The sequence below is a fragment of the Semicossyphus pulcher genome, unplaced genomic scaffold (assembly GCF_022749685.1).
Source record: "Semicossyphus pulcher isolate SPU_LCO1_2020_fin unplaced genomic scaffold, fSemPul1.0.p SCAF_4, whole genome shotgun sequence".
NCBI classification, from domain to species: Eukaryota; Metazoa; Chordata; class Actinopteri; order Labriformes; family Labridae; genus Semicossyphus; species Semicossyphus pulcher.
This window is the reverse complement of record NW_027211715.1, coordinates 33490914-33509724: the sequence shown is the minus strand read 5'-3', so window position 1 is coordinate 33509724 and position 18811 is coordinate 33490914. Positions and strand designations below refer to the sequence as shown.

The window sequence follows — 18811 nt, the reverse complement described above, 5'->3', positions numbered from 1 at the left end:
TGCCAATTATAAGATAGTTAAAAGCTGCTTCTCTCCCCACAAAAAAAAACCGTGTTATCTGGAACAAAAGTGTTTAAAAATTAGACATAACACATTAGAAAACAGAACTAATAATAATCTTAAAACAACAACATGTATTTAAGTTGTAATCTTGAAATAAGGGACTCAAAACAATAGCAGCAACTACTTTCAGTCTTAACTTCTGTGTGATCATGGAGTAGGAACAAACACCCTCCTCACATGACTCTCTGTACCGCAAAAGAAAACTGTTATTCCCTGGTCACTGACAGAAATTGTTCATGAAATACAGGAGGACCCTTTAAACATCCATCAGCCTTTCTGTTATGTAGCAACACCATCCGCTGACAGTTAACCTGCTGAGTTAAAAGACCCAGATGGACTGGAAAAAGTATGACCTATCCAACATTCTCTTCTTCTGCTCTGGTGGCTGAGAGGGGCCAAAACACACACACAAAAAGCAAACGATGAAGCAACAAATATTCACTTGGTTGGGTATTAAAATTCAAAGCTTAATCAACTAACTGTTTTGAATGCTGCAAGTTAATAGTTGTGAGGGCTTGACATGGTTTTAAAGTTTGTATGCCGATGGTGAACAATACTTTTCCTGGCGTCTCACTTTAACAAACAACAAACTTTACGCCTGATATCTGCTCTGTGTAGGCTGTCTAAACTGCGGAAGCCCTGAAAGGCACATAAGGAAAAAAAACTCTAGTGATCGATTTTTTTTTTTACATCAGATCAAAATGTCTTCACTCCTGTGCTTTTGTACGGAAGCCCGAAGCGGACATGCATCCATGCAATTTATTTATTCCGTTCTCCAGTGATAACGAGGAATTTCCAGCTGTTTTCTGGAGATCTCGACTGACGTCACGGTGGTGCAGCGCTGTTATCTCGTAAGTGGATAAATAAGTGGAGACCTGGAGAAAACAACTGAAGTTACTTGCTATCACGGGAAAACGTAGTGAATTAATTAATGGATTCCTGTCCGCTTAGGGCTTCCGTATTTCTGACTTAAGAACATGAGAAAAAACAATTAAGGTCCATTTTTCCAAACTGCAAAAACCATGACTGTTTTTGTCTTTTGTCAAACTTTGATCTATGGTCTTGTGAGTACAAAAAAAACATGTACTATGATAATGAAATAAAAAAAAAAAATTTCAGCTGTTTTTGCAAATAAACTAAATAACTTTTTATTAACTTGTTCCTAGGTCATAGACATCGGAGATAAATAATCTGATTAATTTAGCACTTCACTTTCAGAGCTACTAGACACAAGTACGTGTTATAAACATAAGTACTCGTAATGAATGGGATATTTTTGTATTTAAATCACAATCTGATTTAAGTTATATCATAAAAATCAATACAAAAACAGGAAGTCTTACTCACGTACTTCAGTCAGTGGAAATCATTTTGCTGCTAAATCTGTGAACATTTATTCTATATTTTCTCTCTCAGCCACCATCGAGTGTCCCTCATGAAACCTGATCCGAGGCAACTGATCCAAGCAGTCAATAATAGCAAAAACCCACAGGGCTGTTATCAACTCTCTCACTCAAACTCAATATCGAATGCTGAAAAATATGCTGACCCTTTAAAATTTTCATCAAAAAATATATATAGGCATGTACTGTATATACATTATTATTTCTCTGTAAACGTGAGGCTCATAAAAAAAGCACTGATCTTGATAAAAGTGGATCTTTTTTTTAAAAATGCAAACAAACTCGTTTTTGATTGACAGATGTAAAATAAATAGAGATAAGTTAAAAGGTATGTACAAAATGGACAAAGCACTCAGTTAAAAAACACAACAAAACTAAAACTTAATTCTGGTGAGTGTGTTTGTGTCATTTGTACCGATCACAGCTCAAATTCGACAGGTAGACCTACAGTTGTCATGGAAACAGAAACAGACAGCTGCAGACAGCCATTTGGTTGTTCAGTCATGTTTGAACAAAACTGGTTGTAGCATCAACCGTCCTGCTAAAGCTGTTGGACGGATTTAGTAGTGCAGTTCGTAGTGTTACTCCCCCCTTTTCTTTCTTGTAATAGAAAAGGAGGAAAAGTGGGACTCAATTTCCCAGGTATCCTTTCATACACAAGTTCAACATCTGGGAAAGTCAGTGTTGTGGTTGTCGGTCCCAGGCTGGATTATTAGTGGTTGTTGTTGGAGAGAGGAGAAGAAGAATTAAGGCCTGGACTGGCTGTGTCTGTGTGTGTGTGTGTGTGTGTGTGTGTGTGTGTGTGTGTGTGTGTGTGGGTGTGGGTGTGGGTGCTTGAGTGAAACATCAGGTCTACATCTGCTCCACCGGTGCTCCTTCTTCTTTGGGCGGAGGCTCTAAGTGAATGGGAGTGACGCTGGCTGGTTTCTTCACACTAGTCGTGAGACAAGGAGATGGATGGCAGGAGGACAGAGACAGAGAGTGGACAGAGAGTGGTAAAGGATCAGAAAGGGAAAGATCGTGACATATTTGTTGTGTTTACTGCTGTTATCTATTCTGTTTTCCCCACATAAGAGAAGTGTATATGAATCATCAAACGTTGTACAATTCATCTGTGCTTATATGCTTGTGTTTGTTTGTGATGATGTGTTTGTGCACATCTGCTGCTGTGCATTGGACCGTTTTGTATTTGTTTGTTCTCTTTTAACATTTTTATAAAGCAAAAACTTGCCCAGGAATGCAGATTAAAATAAACATGTATGGATAAATCAGGCACCTGCATGACTGACATTAGTGCCCATGTTACGTAATGTGCATTGTTGCTTTGAAAATAAAATAAACATACACATGAACAGTCACATAAAAGTCAATAAGCCAAGCTGAACACAGGAGACAGAAGGATGTCCTGTTTGGTCGTGTTATATGAAGGGTTGCTGATATGAATTCATGCAGGATCATCCCCCTTTACCAGTGCCTGGAGGAAACTTTGGCACTATTTAAAAATGCAACTTTTTCATGGTGCTCAGAACCTTTTTTTTGAGAATCAAGTTTCAGGATGGGCTGAAAATATTTTAAAAAGGTAACCCAAAACTTAGGAGGCTGAAACAGATTGTGCTGTACTCACACTGTACAGGGGGATGTGTATGATCTAAACTATATCCTTGTGCATAATTGTATTGTGTTCTAACCTCTACACCTACTTATCAAAGCACATCCAGTACAGGTACTTATAGAGGTGCCTTCACTGCACAGACATGTTAGTAGGTTACCAAATTGCCTTGGTTGACCGATAACTGAACGATCTGAAGACACAAAATTGTGTTCTGCTGTGCATCACTACAGCCACACTGCTTCAGGCAAAGCCGAGTTAACTCTGCACGGAAACTAGCAACAAGAAGTATGACTTTGGATATTATCATGTTACCGAATCTTATAGTCTACAAGGCTTCAAAGGTGGAGGTGTTTAGGCCCTGATACATTTGTTTATAAAAGGTGCAGCCTGTATGTCAAACCTTCAGCAGACAGATGATGCTTTTAACATCACACGGACTCCCACATCTATGTACAATTTGAGCTGTACTCACGAGTATGGGGAGATTGGCACGGCCACCACCAGGACGTGATTTCTTTTTCTGTAAAGCCGCCACAGGCCTCTGTGGTATCCCCGAACATCCAGGTCCCAGACATGGAGGCACTGAGCAGAAGACAGAAGCAAGGATTAAACGTACTTGTCTTTTTCTTTCCTGTTGCAAAGAGACTTCGACAGACTAATACCAGCACAAACATTTACATGGGCCTCTTTACGGTCCATTAATTAGTGTTCCTGCTCTGACTGCGTACCTTGGCGAGCTCTGTCCACGTGGATATGTCGGTCTCTGTCTCCATCTTGATGAACATGACGTAGGTCTTCCCCTCAGAGTCCGGCAGGAACGAGTCCTCACACGGGTTCTTGGAGTGGTCCAGAACCTCCGCTTCCCTGGGATCACGCACACAAAAAACATCAACTTTGTAACGTCTAAGTTAATAAATGCATCTCTCGTCATCTCCTCTGAGTTTTACTCACTTCAGCAGGGTTTGGATCTCCACCTCGTAAGCATCTTTCTTTAGGCTGTGAAGATCAAGAACACCGAGACTGTCAATGTACTGACCACTGAAGAAACAGAATATCTGACAGCCTGGTTTTACGTACCTGTCGACATTCTTTAGCTGTACATTAGGAACAGTGTTGAACTTGTGTTTCTTGAAATATACTTCCTATGAGACAGAAAAGACATGAGCAGAAAGTGTGAAAAATGTTTCATCTTTACAGTTTTACTACAAGGAAAGGCTCCATCAGACAGCATGTTCATGACATTTCAAAGTCATAATCTGATAGATTTTTATTTAAATAAATGTCTGTTAAGTCTCCATCTATCGCCGAATGAGGTAACACAATGGTAAATGAGCCTATAGCCCACTGATGAAAGCCTTTGCATTTGCAGTATTACAGACTGGGTGTCTGTGGCGACTTTCGTGGAGAATTCACAAGTAGCGCCCAGTTAGTGACGCGTTTTCCATCAGCCAGCAGTGGTTGGTCTGCCAGAGAGGGTAGGCGGAGCTAAGCGGCTGCTTTTCCGCTCTCTGCAAGTGTTGCGAGTAAACAGTAATCTACTATGGCTGAACAAACTGTAATTACAGTTCATCGCCAAGGGTGCCGCCAAAGAGAACGAGATCTTCAAGATTACCACTTTCAATTTAAAGATCCAAAGCCAACTCAAAGTTGATGATAAAAAAATCTTCCTTGCTACTTTAAATAAATTACTATTAAGTTGGTGCTCCATGGTTTTATTGCATATAATGTTTAACTATTAAAACTTAAGTGTAAGTAAGTGTTGTCCTACTAAAATAGTATAACATGATTGAGCAGAGTGTCCTGCTGTATTGTGTCGTCCTGTGTCACAGTTTAACTTCGTGAGGCCTTTTGAAGCATTTTTCTCTCAGATCTTACATGGAAATATCCGTTCATGTTGAGGCCGATGATGCCGAAGTGGTAGGAGCGGGACACGTCAGGGATGATGCACTCTCTGCCCTTCCTCTGCTCCGGCATTCGCATCCACATGTCCCAGTCCCACAGCTACAAGACAAAGATCATTCACAGTTTACTGACATCTTCAGTACAATCTGACACATTTAAAAAAGATGTAATGTAATGTTTTCACTCACTAACAACTCGTGTTAGCTTTCTGCTTATTTCACATTAAAACTGATCGTTTTCCAAATTATAACCTGATTTTTTAGACTTCCATTTCTTTAGACAAACTTCACAGACGATGACCTGAGATCAGAAGCTGCAAAACAGAACCACTTCCTGACCACTGAAGAGGTTTTTCTGTGAACAAACTCTTTTCCTCATTTTTTCAGCCGCCATATTGACATTTTACCTGTGTCGGCAGAGATCTATGCAAATATGTGAACTACAGGAGCTCGGGGTGACTGTGGTGGCTTCATACATTATTACCCAAGTAAAAGTGAAGATGGATTACGTTTTTAAACACTTTCCTAAGCCATAACTTGCTAACAGCTCTACCGACGAGCTATCAGCCACCAGACTTCGGTGCTGGTCCTTGCTCACACTGCAGAATCAGACTTTGTTAACATTTTCCACAGCAAAGATTCACAGTGAGTGATATGTTTGACTGTGAAAGCAGAAAGAGTTTTTTTTGTCAGAAAGCACGACCTACAGACAAGATCAGCAAAGAGAGAAGATGTACATCTTTGTCTACAGGGGTCGCCAAGATCGACACAAACCAAAAGTTCCTCACAGGAACTGCTTTTACTAATTTTTTGGCTCTCACTCACTCTCCTTTTAGCTCTGGTTGGTCTCCACCAACTACATATAAATATGTCTAACTCTTGACCTACTTAATGTTCCATTCACTTTTCTAACTAGTGTCCTAACTTTGTCTGCAAAAGTCAGTAAACAAATAAATAAATGATAAAAGGTGATTAAGTGACCTTGAGGGACCAAATGAAAGGCTGGGAAGTTGGAAATTGATTTGGTATGATTTATATGACTATCCAAAAGCACTAGTTCGGGTGCTTTAAATACAGAAAAGATAAATCCTGCACCTTCTCAGGTGTCGGCCACTTTGGCTCCAGCTCGTCCTTGTACAGGCTCTTCTTCAGCACCCAGCCCAGGCCGGGCATGCTCTCCACTCTGTACAGCAGGGCCGGGTCCTCCGCTGTGTGTTCATAGCCCTGTATAACAAACAGAACAGGTGTTAACGCATGCAGTACTTCTTTGAGGATCAAGCCTCCCTAAAGTCATCCAATGGTTAGAAAAGTAACACGGCCACCGAGAGGAAAATTAATCTAGGAGAGAAAACATGCAACAAATCCTGTGGTGTCCGGATGTGGACGATGTTAAGTTACACCCTGAGGTTAAAGGAAACTGACAGATCACCTCATCACAGATTCTATTCCACAAATCCTTACACCACCAGAGGCGGAGATGTTCAGACATTCAGACGTCAACACAACCATTAAAGCAACAGGAAAGCCAAATCCACCATAGCCTTCTAGCTTCATAATTAAGGGTCTCATGAACATAATATTTCATCTGTCAAATTCTATCAAAACCAAATTCTAAAAGCCGTCGCTTCTGTAAACATTCCTGGTACAGGGTTTGTATTGGGTATTGGATATTTATTGCGCAATCAAGTCAGATGGCAGCATCATGGAGAATCAGCCATCGATGGCTCAGGTTGTTGAGTGGTTACAGGGGTTGTTTATTAATGGCTGTGGGGCATTAGGGGCATTATGAGCAGTTTTCAGCAGCAGGCGTGGATGTCAATCAGAATTTGATCAGCTGCGCACACAGTCTTGAGAAATTGTATAAACAGCAAAGAAAAGGATGATCAACACGTAAACAGCTACTCGAGTCAGATACATACCCTAATATTATTAAAGTAAGATAAGTAACAGGAAACAAATGGATGCGGGGTTGAATAGAAGGAGAACGATGGCTTAAGAATGAAGGGCAGGTACAGTATGAGCAGGTGAAGCATGCGGCGCTCACCTGATCGTTCCAGGCTGAGATGCAGTACACGCTGTCATCCTCATCCAACAGGTGGACGGTCTGACTCAGAAAACTGCAAGAAAATCATCAAGAAACATTAAAATCTGCTGTATGAATAACAACACATCATTATTAAAACTGCTTTCTTGCACCTGGCAGCTACAAACAGAGTGACAGTAAATCCTGAAGAAAATATGAAGGTTATTTAATTCCTTATAACACAATTTGAAAAGAAAAAGAAGTCAGACAGTTTCTTTTAACAAGTGGAAGCTTTAGGTTAGAGGAATATCTTTTTTGTATTTCCTCCTTTAACAGCTGATTTTTGTACAATTTAAATCAGGGCTTTGTATATCTGGCAGAACAGTTATCATCAAAAATAAAGGCCTTGTTTTTGTTGAGAGAATTATTTTGCTCTCATTTCAGAGAGGAAACATGAAAGTGGTGGAGATGATAGTTGCAAATGTTTCCGAGCAATTTGAAGTCGGTGTTTCAAATTAGCCGGTCAGCCCAGGAGGGGAGCTGGAGCTCTGACAGCAGCATACACACAGTTCAAAGTCAAGTCTGTCCAACAAAGCAGGGCTGGAGTCTCTCACAGAGCTAGAGCTGCTTGTTCTGTGGCTCTTCTGCCATCTAGTGGCTATTTTGGCATCTCGATTCATAAAGTGGGAAGTCCAGAACCTGTATTCCAACATGTTAGCAATGGGATTCATGTAACACAACAAAGGCATATCTTAAGGTTCATGAAATAAATGTTAATTGTAGCTTAAAAGCTTTAAAAAGTTATTCATTTACACAATGTAAACGTTCATCTTTATGTACAACCCACAAGACCCACCTTTTTAGAACTGCGTTTAATCTCTGAGGCTGATTTTATTTCATTGTTTTAAATTGTTGGGTTTCCTTTTATTGTGTTTCTTTTGTTCTTATTGTGTTTCCTTTGTTGTGAGAATGTATGTAGAGTGCCTTTCGAGTATTTTGAAAAGCGCTATACAAATAAAATGCATTATTATTATTATTATTATTATTAAACAGCAATATGTGTCCAAAACTGGAGGGAAAAAAGTGTATTATAATTTGTTATAGCTCAAGATTACTCCTGAGCCCACAAATACTCCAAATCAAAGACTCAAACAGTTTGCTGATATTTAAAACAGAAGTAGGTCATTGATAAGTTGATTTACTCCACTCACATGATTAATAACCACTCAGCAAACCGTCTGTGTTAAGTAGTTGGCTGTGCATACTGGGGAACATACCTGAAGAAGTCGATGGAGATATCCAGGTCTTCTTCCAGGACGATAGCAAAGTTTGCATCCTGTAAAAAAAATAACACAAGCTAAAGTTAAATGGTCAGCCCCACCTTAGCCTTCTAACCATTAACAGCTCTTCACAATAAACTCCACTCACCATATTCCACACACACATTTTATACTCATTAACACACTGAGGGCACAGCATTTGGTTAGGAGTCATTTTGGCCCAATGCTGTCATGACATCTACTTTATTCAGTGCAACTTATAAGACAGATTAAACGTTCACAATACAACAATTTACGTTAATTTATTTTCATGTTCTTAGAGTCAACAAAAATAAAGTGAACCGTCTTTTGCAGTGTTTGTCTTGACATCAGGACAACAGAGTACTCACTGGGTGAAGGTTGAAGGTTGCAGTCAGACTCGCCTTGTAGTGCTGCGACAGGGGGCACAAACAACAACAATTTTAGAATAGAAACAACTTAAAAAAAAACAAAAGCGTTCCTTTGTAATCACTTTAACGAAAGTTAAAATAGGGCCGATAATGAACGCAGTAAAAACAAAAAATCCAGGTACAATGGCTCCTAATTGTACTTTGAAAATCTTTGATCTCACAGACTGAAAACTTAAATGACGAGTTGTTAGTTGTTGTTTACCTGGGATACTCGGGCGTTCTTGATGCTGATGGGCGTGTGTTGGACTCCCTTCAGTCCAAAAAGCTCTACAACATCCATGGGCTCCTGGGTTGAAAACACACGCACAAATGTTTGAGCAGCATGAGTGTTTATCAATCTATAATCAGATGTCAAAGTAAGTAAAAAAGGAAATTAACACCAACAGGGCTTTCCTTTGAAACTGCATGCACTGCAAAAAAACATGGAATTATCTCCTCATGTTCAGTTGTATAAAAGCTTCAAACATAGCCTTACATGGCCAGTGCTGGGTACTGAGCCTCAATTCGAAATGTGTCTTTAGCACAGAGCATCTAAAGATGCCAATTACAGTGGAAACCGCTTGTTGTGATCACAGTCACAGTCATTGATTCTTTATATGGATCTAAAGCTCAGGACACAAACACTTTAATGCAAATGCAGTTTAAATAATGTGCTTATGGCATCACTTGTCCACCGACATTTTAGATACATTTTTAGGTCTTCTTAAATCTGAAAACATGCATGATACAAACATATGGTGTGAAATAACTCATCCATTTGTTCCCTAAAGGTGTCTGATGTTTGTGGTGCAGTCATTAATAGAGTGGTGAAGGCTGTGTGGGTGTGTACAAGCAGCAGAAGGAAAATGTTGTTTTTTGTAAAATAGAACAAAATAAACACACAAAGGTACATGGACAGAGCATCCACACACCTTAGTCCATACAGATCAAATCAATAATTTCAAAAGTATCTATGTTTTATTCTGCCCAACGTATAAAACTAGGTGTGGGTAACAAAATTAACTTGGCTAAACTAAATATCTATTTACAGAATGTATGAATAAAATATTCAAACGACATAAAAGGCTGGTGTTTAATTAAACCACATAAAATCTGGCACCAACACCTGACAGAAATGATGGAAAAGGAAACGAAGGAAACGAAAACCTGGTACCTCATAATATCCATCGATGAAGACTGTGATCATCTGCGGGTTGACGCCGTGAGCTGAAAGAAGTGACCTCAGCATCCTGACGACAGATGAGAAAGTGTTGTTTTTACCTCATTTTAGGCACAGGTGACAAAGAAAGATCATTTTTGCTTCATTGTCCCTGCTTGACAAATTGAACCACATTTTCTTCATCCTGCTTTGACAGTAGCTGTTTATATACGGAGGTTATTTTCTATAGAATTAATTTAAATTTACAGCAGCAGGTCATCAACTTCTACAAATGTTTTCTGTCCTCCTTTCTCTTAATTTCTGTGAAGGTAAAACTCAGATGCTGAAATGCAATTTATCTACCAAATGCTGACATAAAAGGACAAGAATTTTTATATAAGAAAAGTTCAAATCAAAGACATAACCTGAACTCCACAGTCTGTAAAACAAGAGCAAATCTATATTTTATGGATCAGTTTCTTAGATGTGTTGCCACTGTTTTGTTTTTTATTTCCAAACAAAATGGTGATAAATGTTTTCTCTGTTTATACATATTAGTTTTCTAAACGTACCTGTAGAGATAGTTGGGTCTGTTTCCTGCTATGACAGCAACTGGGACACTGAAGACGTTATTGTTCTGCAGCTGAAGAAAGAAAAATATGGTGAGTAAAATAAGCTTCAGTATTGATCTCATTCACATTGTGATGTCCTCAGGCGGAGATTGATTTGGGGATAAAACAGCGGCTGTGATTAAAATGCCGTACTGTATAGTACATACTACGTACTATATACTACATACTATATACTGCATACTGTGTTCAGCGGTAGTATGTAGTATGGAGGAGCTTTTCAAATTCATTTTGCAGTACACCAGGCTTCTTTAGCTACAGCGCCCCCTTCTGCTGGAAGGCTGCTGCTGTCCGTCATTTCAACTGCCTCTGTGACGTTCCAGCACGTTGCATTGTGGGATACAGTAGGCGAGGTAGACTGGTCCGATGCATACTGGAGATTTTCTCCGAATCAGTATGACATCCAGGTATTTTTGGCATACTGCACATTTTGCTTTTGTTTGCATACTACATACTACATTTAGGCCACATCAGTACGTACTGCTGCTATAGTGTGCATTTCGAACACAGCAAGCGTGTACAGTGAATCTAAAAATGACACAAACGAAGAGTCTTGTCTTTATGAAAGTCATTGCATATGTGTACTAGCTCTTCCTCCTTCACTGGACATGAACATGGATACATCTAGGGCTGGGCGATATGGCCAAAATCCTGTATCACGATATATATCGTGTATTCTGGTAATTTATCAAATAGTTGCAATAACAACATGGTAACGCCTTTTTTTAGGATAATCCTGTGTGAATTAAATACTTGACAAATAAAAAGTACTGAGTGTCCGTTTTCACTTGGACTGAGTCCTTTTCTGCACATTAATGTCCGTGTTAATAAACAGCGCCTCCTTCTGTGGTTCGCTCCAGGTTCACTCCCACGATAGAGATGATATAGAAAATGGCGCACAATGAAGGAACAATGTATAGACATCTTGCGAGAGTTTCACACGTCTAGGGTTACCACCTGGCATCAACTTTTAAGGGCCAGTAGAATGGCAAACCAGACCAGACCAATTTTCTACAATTATTTGATTATTTGTTTTGAACTGTATTTACATGATTTTTGTATAACCTGATTTTTTTTTATTTACAATTATTTACAGTAAATTATATTCGAGAAATAATTTAACATTCATGAAAATTCTTCTTTAAATATTGTTCTGGTATAGAATTTGATGAGAAGTCTTGTGTCTCTATGGTAAACATAAAGCTAGTACAAGCAGCCGCTTAGCTTAGCTTAGCTTAGCTTAGTATCCGCTAACTCTCTGCTGTAAGCCAAAAGGAATAGTTCCAAAAAAAGTCTAACTATTCCTTTCAATTTTCAAATAAGTTAATTGTGGAGTTATAAAATGAAGTAAGTGAGTATGTTAAAAATGTTTCCACCTAAAATGTACTAAATGATCCTGGCTAAGCTACATGCTTTTAGGCTCTGTCCATCGATTATGTGCATTTAAATAAAACCATCCAGCCGAGAGTTTAAGATTCTTACAGGGTCTGGGTTGAACTCGATGGGGGCCGGGTCTTTGCAGCTGCAGATGCTGCCGTATCCTTCCACCTTACTGCAGAAGAGCTTCCTCCTCCTGTTCAGCTCGGTGTCAGCCCAGTGGCACTCTGCCTCTGCAGGGAGGGAGATCCCACTCAGTTTGTTAGAAATATATCACAAATATTCACCAACTGCTGTGAAACACAATATTCCATCTTTTAGATCATGGATCTTTTGGTTTGGTTAGGTTTGGGCCGTCAGCAGAGACAACATGATCAGTCAGATACTTTTCCAGGCATGCTAGTGCTGTTTTACCTTCAGAGGCGGTGAGCTGCACCTCAGTCTTCAGCAGGACCGGGTCTCCCCACGTGGACAGAGCTGGTGACTTTGCATGCTTCTCTCCATACACCTGACCTGGAACCCCAAATACACAAAAACACACAAGATGAGCAAACTCATAGAGCAAGCTTGATTAGATGCTTAAACTTATTATAGAGTCTAGAATATCTTCATCCTGCTTCTGCTTAGCTTTTCAGCTGAAAATAAGCTCTGCATTTGAAGACACAGAAGACAGTGTCCATGTCAGACAGTGACACATGCCAGATATTTTTGTTCAGGGTAACAGAATGTTAATTTGTAAAGTGTGTCAGATATCAGCACACACACAACTTCATCAGAACAGCATCAGTCAAAGCTGGTGTCCCTCCATAGAAGCAATAATATTTGAAATTGGCGCCATAGCTGTGGAGAAAGTTGTACAAGCAGCTTGTGGTTTCGCCCCTTCTACATTCCTACAAAACCCAGCGTGCACTGCGCCCCTCCCTCTGAAAGGAACGGCCCGGCGAGAGAGGCTGGAGTGAAATACTACCGTAGTATAGTTTAGCAAGCTCTATGGCCTCTGCCAGATGACGCATTTTACGTAGTCTGGCGGAGGTTTTCCAGGGAGAAGCGGATAGCATGATAGGACTGAAGTTGAAAATCGGCGAACTGGCCCTTTAATAACTGCTTCCAGTTTATAGGCTTTTCTGAAACACATAACTAAACATGCAATTCACTTCAAACAACCTCTTGTTTACTCTTGTATAAAGAGAAAAATCCAACACGTACAAAAACTCCACCTGTTTTTAAATCAGCTGTGGATTAACAAAGCTGTTCAGTGACTTGTGTGACTTTCAGGACTAATATGTTACTGTTTGTTCATTGTTTAACACATATGCAACCACTAAACAAACTTCCTGTTCACCTCCACTGTATTATGGTGGACTGGAGGGAGAAGCTGCAAATCGCAAAACATCAGGAATTAAAATCCTTCACCTCCTTTCTTCACAACTAGCGTCCACATGTCCCTCCAGCTGAGGTTGAGGGACACCTGGCTGCCCAGACTCTTGAGCAGGTTCTTAGCAGCATCCTTCAGGTGGAACGTTCCCTCATCCTGCACGACAAAAACACATTTCATTTGTAGCCTGCCTGTATGACACAAGACTGAATAACCGGTATCTGACTCATCATAGAGAAAAAGGTAAGTGACTGACCTTTATGGTGAAGATGAGGACTCGACCCCGGGTCACCATGTTCAGAAAGAGGATCATTGCTTCGTCCTCATGAGGAGAGTAAGTGTCAAATATCCTCTTGGCCATCACATGACCCTGACAAACACATGGCAACAGACATAGACGAAAAAGTCTGACATTTCAGCTTTGACCCCATTAAATTAAGAAAAGATTTTTAAACCCAGAAAGCCATTTGTTAACATTAGACATAAAGAATATACAGTAGATGCTTACAGTTGCCTGGTTGAGAACTATCACGTGGATGCCTCTGCCCTGCTCCCGCATATCATCCTCCAGCACCTGCAGCACATGAGCAAAACAAGTGAGCACCAACCGGGATTTCAACGTTGACAATTTGGTTGAAAACAGGGTGAAATCAAGTCTGAACGTCTAAGACATCGTAAGAAGAAAAAAGAAGACTGAGCATGCCCAGGTACTTTGGCTGTGCAGCTCTGACTACGAAGGCAGAACGACCCCTGGATGCTGACTTAGGTGATTAATACCTGAAGGACACAAGTTTCACAGGAGAACGCGGCAGCTGTTCAGCGCTCTGCTTGAATGCAGCTATCGTTGGATGAAATCCAGGTTGTCCCATTTTGCATAAACAAGTTTGTTGGTGACTGTGATACACTGCTCACTTGTTTAATAATTTTAATCGCTCTGAGGCTTGAAAATTGCTTTTAATATGTGTGTAAATGTGTGATGAATCTTGTGACAGAAGCAGGTGAAATCTGGTCTAAACAAACGTTTAATCAGTGTCTTCAAATATTAAAACACTTTCACTTCTGAACCAGTTTCGAACATCTTTTCTACAAAAAAATGCTCGCTGGGAAATAAAGATATGTTTCAGTCACACCTTTAAAAAGACCTAAATCCTTTTTACCATGACGCCCAGAGTTGAACGAGGAGACAAATCATCTCTAGCACAAAGACGGTTCTATTCTAGGTATTTATTTAATGAACGGTTTAACCATTTGTGCTGATGCACTTATTTTCATTTGTTTGCTTGGTTGTTGTAGACTTGCTTGTTTAACTTGTATTTTCCAGACAAGCATGTTAATGTTCCTACTGGGGTTTGGTGTCATGCAGTTCCATAAAGTTCTTTAAAAAAAATAGGTTCAAGCTCAAATTTGGCTAAGCATAGCTTAGAGTGCAGTTAAATAAAGGTATCCAATCAAATATGATTGGCGGTAACTAGCTAACCCTGCCTATCATATATTGCTTGTTAGCCGTTGGGTAGCTAGCTGGTCATTTTTATAGTGAGAGGTGTGTATTTGGATAACAGCTGGTAAACCTGTGAAAACTACGAATGTGGTTTGTATCTGGCCCACATATATATCTTTGGCTGTTACTTGAATCAGTAATAATAAAGCAGTATTAATTTCCACCCGAATGATCAATTTAGGATTTGAATGAGTGATTTTGAATGTCCATCAGTCGCACTCACAGTGGTGCCATCAACTGCCACGTAGACCTTTGAGCGGCTGGAGTACACCTCAATGTCCAGGACCTTGCGTCCATTCGCTGGCCTGCGTGGTGTCTCCATGTTGGGTATTGCATCCTCTAAAAAAGAGCATAAGATCAAGATTAGATACTCAAAGGTCCACCTGAGATAGAAAATATTTTTACAACATGGTGTCAGAGTTGCATAATTTACAAAGCTAAATAGTCTTTTATAATCAGCCTTTAAACAACAGAAAACGCTTAGATTCATACTTTGTTAAAAGTACCTTCTGGTCCACGTCTTCATACTGTGATCAGTCATTGTTCACAATAACTGAAAAGCATATTCCAGTGGACATCCTGACGTTTCCAAAGAAAACAATTATGCTAGTTGTGGATTTGACTATTTGGTTATCTACTGCCATTATGACTAAGGGGAAAAGACTGATGGACTAACCAAACAAAGGTACAGTCACCATTTTCAGAAAATGAAAATTTGTGCTCATAACAAATGGTACTAAGTCATACTTTAGCCTAATGCTGAACCTACAGCTTACAGTCTGTGGTTGTAAATCATGTAAACAGAAAGAGCAGTGGACATGTTTCTCACCGTATTCTTGAGCTGCTGCATCTTCATTAGCTACTCTTCTTGTGTCCAAGATGAGTTTAATGTTGACTATGACAGTTATCAGCAGAAACAACACAGCGCCGGCCTGTGGAAGGACAAAAAATATTAGGGATAGACTGATTATCAGCACCGATATTTAGCATTTTGACGCATATCGGCATCGGCCATTTTTTTTTTTTTTTTTAGATCAATTCTAAACTGGGTTATTTTGGCTCTGATGCATATGCTTTGTATTATTCAAAATTTTGACGCCAATATTTTCACTTTTACTGCAAATGAATATCGGCTTCAAATATCGGTTATCGGCCTCCTTGACTACTAATAATCGGTATCGGTATCGGCCCTGAAAAAAACATATCGGTCTATCTCTAAAAAATATATAATGTTTACTTTGAAATGTTTTTCACTTTTAGTCAGGACTTTATTAATTCTGTTTGACGTCTGGGTTTCAAAGTAGCCATCTTCTTTTGACTTATGTTAGACACTGTGGCAGTCTTGCTCATTTTTATGCAACATTGCCAAAAATGGATAAATGCAACCAGTGACGTTGAAGGGAAAACTAACAGCTAGGAAGCTAGGGAATAAGATTAAAATATCTACATTTTGCCCAAATAAACATGATGAAGCAGGACAATATTAAGGCAGGGTCAAAATAAAGTTAATCCAAAAGGACAAAAGCTGTAAGAAAACTCAACTAAAATAAGAAACATTTAAAAAAAAATTGAAAATATATATTAAAAGAATAAAACAATAAAAAAACTCAAATCAAATCAAAATGGGTTTTACAAAGGCAAGCCTTTTTCCTTGGTCGGACAGCTTGTTGCAAATCAGAGGGGCCTGATGACAAGAGCACATTCAATTTTAGATACAAGCCTCAGAGCCCCACCGGAGGCTCAAATTCTGTCTACATTTTGGCTATGTAGCTTGGAGCCAGAACAAGACGTGCTTTTAAAATAAGTAAAATTCTAAAATCAATTCTAAATCTCACAGGGAGCAGATGGAGAGAACCAAAGATGGCCTGAAAGGAGGGATTTACAGTAGTTGAATGAGTCTGAAGAAGATGAGTATGTGAATGACTTTTCCCCTGCCCTGAGTGTGAATAAGTTTTAGTCTGGAGATGGGTTTGTTTGGATGAAACATAACTGGACAACTTTTGATATTTGCTTCGATGCTAAATGAGAATCAAACAGCTCCCAAATCTCTTGTAGCTGGCTTCACTGCACACAGGGCAATAAGGCCATCACTGTTTGAGCTTACTTGTATTGTTAATTGTTGTTAATCCAAGAACACGGACGAAATAGGAGAAATTAAGCTTTTACAGTTCTGTAAACTGAATTTGATTTTAACAAGGACAGTAAGTGCTAATTCAGTAAGGCAAATCAACACCAGACTTCACCGATTTTTTCCACATACCTGACAGAAACGACGAATCGTCCTCTTGTTGGTTAGCTTGTATTTCCAGGTGAGGTACAGGCTTCTTTGTTGGCGGGGGATGAAAGGTTTGGCTCGGGGATTGGGGGTCCACGTCTCCATCCCGGACTCCGACACAGAGCTCAGACCCTCGGCCTGCCCTCTTCCAGCTCATGCAGCTGGGACATGCACTGCTCCACAACACCACCGAGACACGGCTGGCTGTCACATCGTCATCTGAAAATACAAATTACACACGACATGGGTCAGAAATAAAGTTAGCTTACAACCCAGTTCAGCTAATGTTAGCTAGCTGACTATTTTTCACACTTCTAGTTCACTGTGCAGGGGTTTATTCACATCTGTCGTCTCTTTTCTGCTGAAATACTAACTTTAGCACTCACAGAGTTGTTGTCAAAAGGCCTCGCATTGTCTTAATGTCTATATTTTAAGCAGCAAGATCCAGCTAGCAGCTTGTATCTGCTGCTACATGCGCGGTGTTTATGTCGCAGAGCAATCACGTCACCAAGCTTCTTCTTCGGTGATTTCCTGCAGTATAAACACTGTTAGGCTCGTTACTGCCCCGACCAGGACAAATAAAGGGTTTCCTCAGTCATCGTTCATGTTTTTTTATTTACACAGTCTGCGCCTCTCCTGTATTACCGTGACATTCGTGTTTCAGAGGAGAATACTTTATTTTTTAAAAGGTAATATCTTGATTGAAAGAACTCTAAGGGGAAACACGATCAATTTATTTATTTATTTTTAGTTGTAATTTACAATTATGGACTCTTTTTTCTATTTGGCAAAAAGCTTATGCACATGAAAAATAATAATAAAAGCCTTTGAATAAAATTTTAAAAAGGAGTGATGCAATTTACATTACTCTACCGCAGACCTAATCTGCATTATATACCATTTTTTAACCTTTATAACCTTCATTTATATTTGTATTACTTAAAGCTACTGTAAGGAACTTTTGATTTGCGTCGATTTTGCCGCCCCCTCTCGACAAAGCCATACCTCTTATCTCTTTGCTGATTTTGTCCTTTTCATGCATAAGTGATGTTTTTTAACAAAAAATCCCATCTTGCTTTCTTTAAGTCATATGTATCACTCACTTAAAATTTTTGCCCTGGAAAATGTCGCAGCATGCAGTTAATCACTTCGTATGACACCCCCCACCAGCGTTTTCAGGCATAGAAAATAACTATATAGAAATAATCAATCTTCTCGCTGATGGTCTGGTTTGCTTTTGTAGATCATATAGAGTAATCAGAATGAACTTCAGTTTGTTTCGTAACCGGTGGAAAAACTCCTCACACGAGCTTTAATTATTAGTTAATAATTATTAAATAATTTACAATATAGATAGATATAATTTATAATAATATATAATATAGCCTAAATACACACTTTTGAGCTGCACTGGGGTATATCTAAAAAAAAAATGCTACGAAATATTTTATGTATTCAATTAAACACTTGACTCAGTGATCAGGAGAACATTACAGGGATCCGGACATGTCTCTCTTCCTTTAAAATGAGCTCCAAAGACATAAACATCACATTGAAAATGCCTTAAACATGGTTGAGTGAAGCTTTTGACTCAGTGCAGAAGAGTTTTCTGTACTTGCATCTGATGACGTGGATTTGACTTGAGTCATACATGTGATATCTTTAAACTGAGCTTAAATTAAATAGACTTGTAACTTGACTTTGACCTTATTACCTATGACTCAAGACTTAACATGGATTTTTGACTGTTGACTTCTGACTGGATATATCCTTCCCACGTCCAGAAGA

General features: G+C 39.3%; 1 protein-coding gene across 1 annotated transcript; it reads right to left on the bottom strand.

Moving 5' to 3' along the window:
• Positions 1-1284: 1284 nt before the first annotated feature.
• On the bottom strand, positions 1285-17490 carry pomgnt1 (protein O-linked mannose N-acetylglucosaminyltransferase 1 (beta 1,2-)). Its single transcript, XM_069679969.1, has 22 exons — positions 17410-17490; positions 17009-17242; positions 15578-15680; positions 14972-15087; positions 13759-13824; positions 13507-13620; positions 13289-13406; positions 12290-12388; positions 11981-12108; positions 10442-10512; positions 9885-9960; positions 8934-9017; positions 8672-8713; positions 8280-8338; positions 7024-7096; positions 6075-6203; positions 4954-5079; positions 4156-4220; positions 4030-4074; positions 3807-3942; positions 3551-3660; positions 1285-2400 (listed from the first exon to the last, which is right to left on the bottom strand). Exons 2-22 carry the CDS (start codon positions 17126-17128, stop codon positions 2319-2321), a joined length of 1962 nt encoding a protein of 653 aa, XP_069536070.1. The 5' UTR covers positions 17129-17242; positions 17410-17490; the 3' UTR covers positions 1285-2318.
• Positions 17491-18811: the final 1321 nt, after the last annotated feature.

Bases quoted from the DNA above. Each gene is read 5' to 3' on its own strand.
- pomgnt1 (XM_069679969.1), bottom strand. From the start codon at position 17,128: ATGGAGACGTGGACCCCCAATCCCCGAGCCAAACCTTTCATCCCCCGC. The intron at 3,661-3,806 runs GTACGCAGTCAG...TCTTCTGCTCAG, and splicing joins CGTGGACAGAGCTCGCCAAG to TGCCTCCATGTCTGGGACCT. The intron at 2,401-3,550 runs GTGAGTACAGCT...TCTCACGACTAG, and splicing joins GTGCCAATCTCCCCATACTC to TGTGAAGAAACCAGCCAGCG.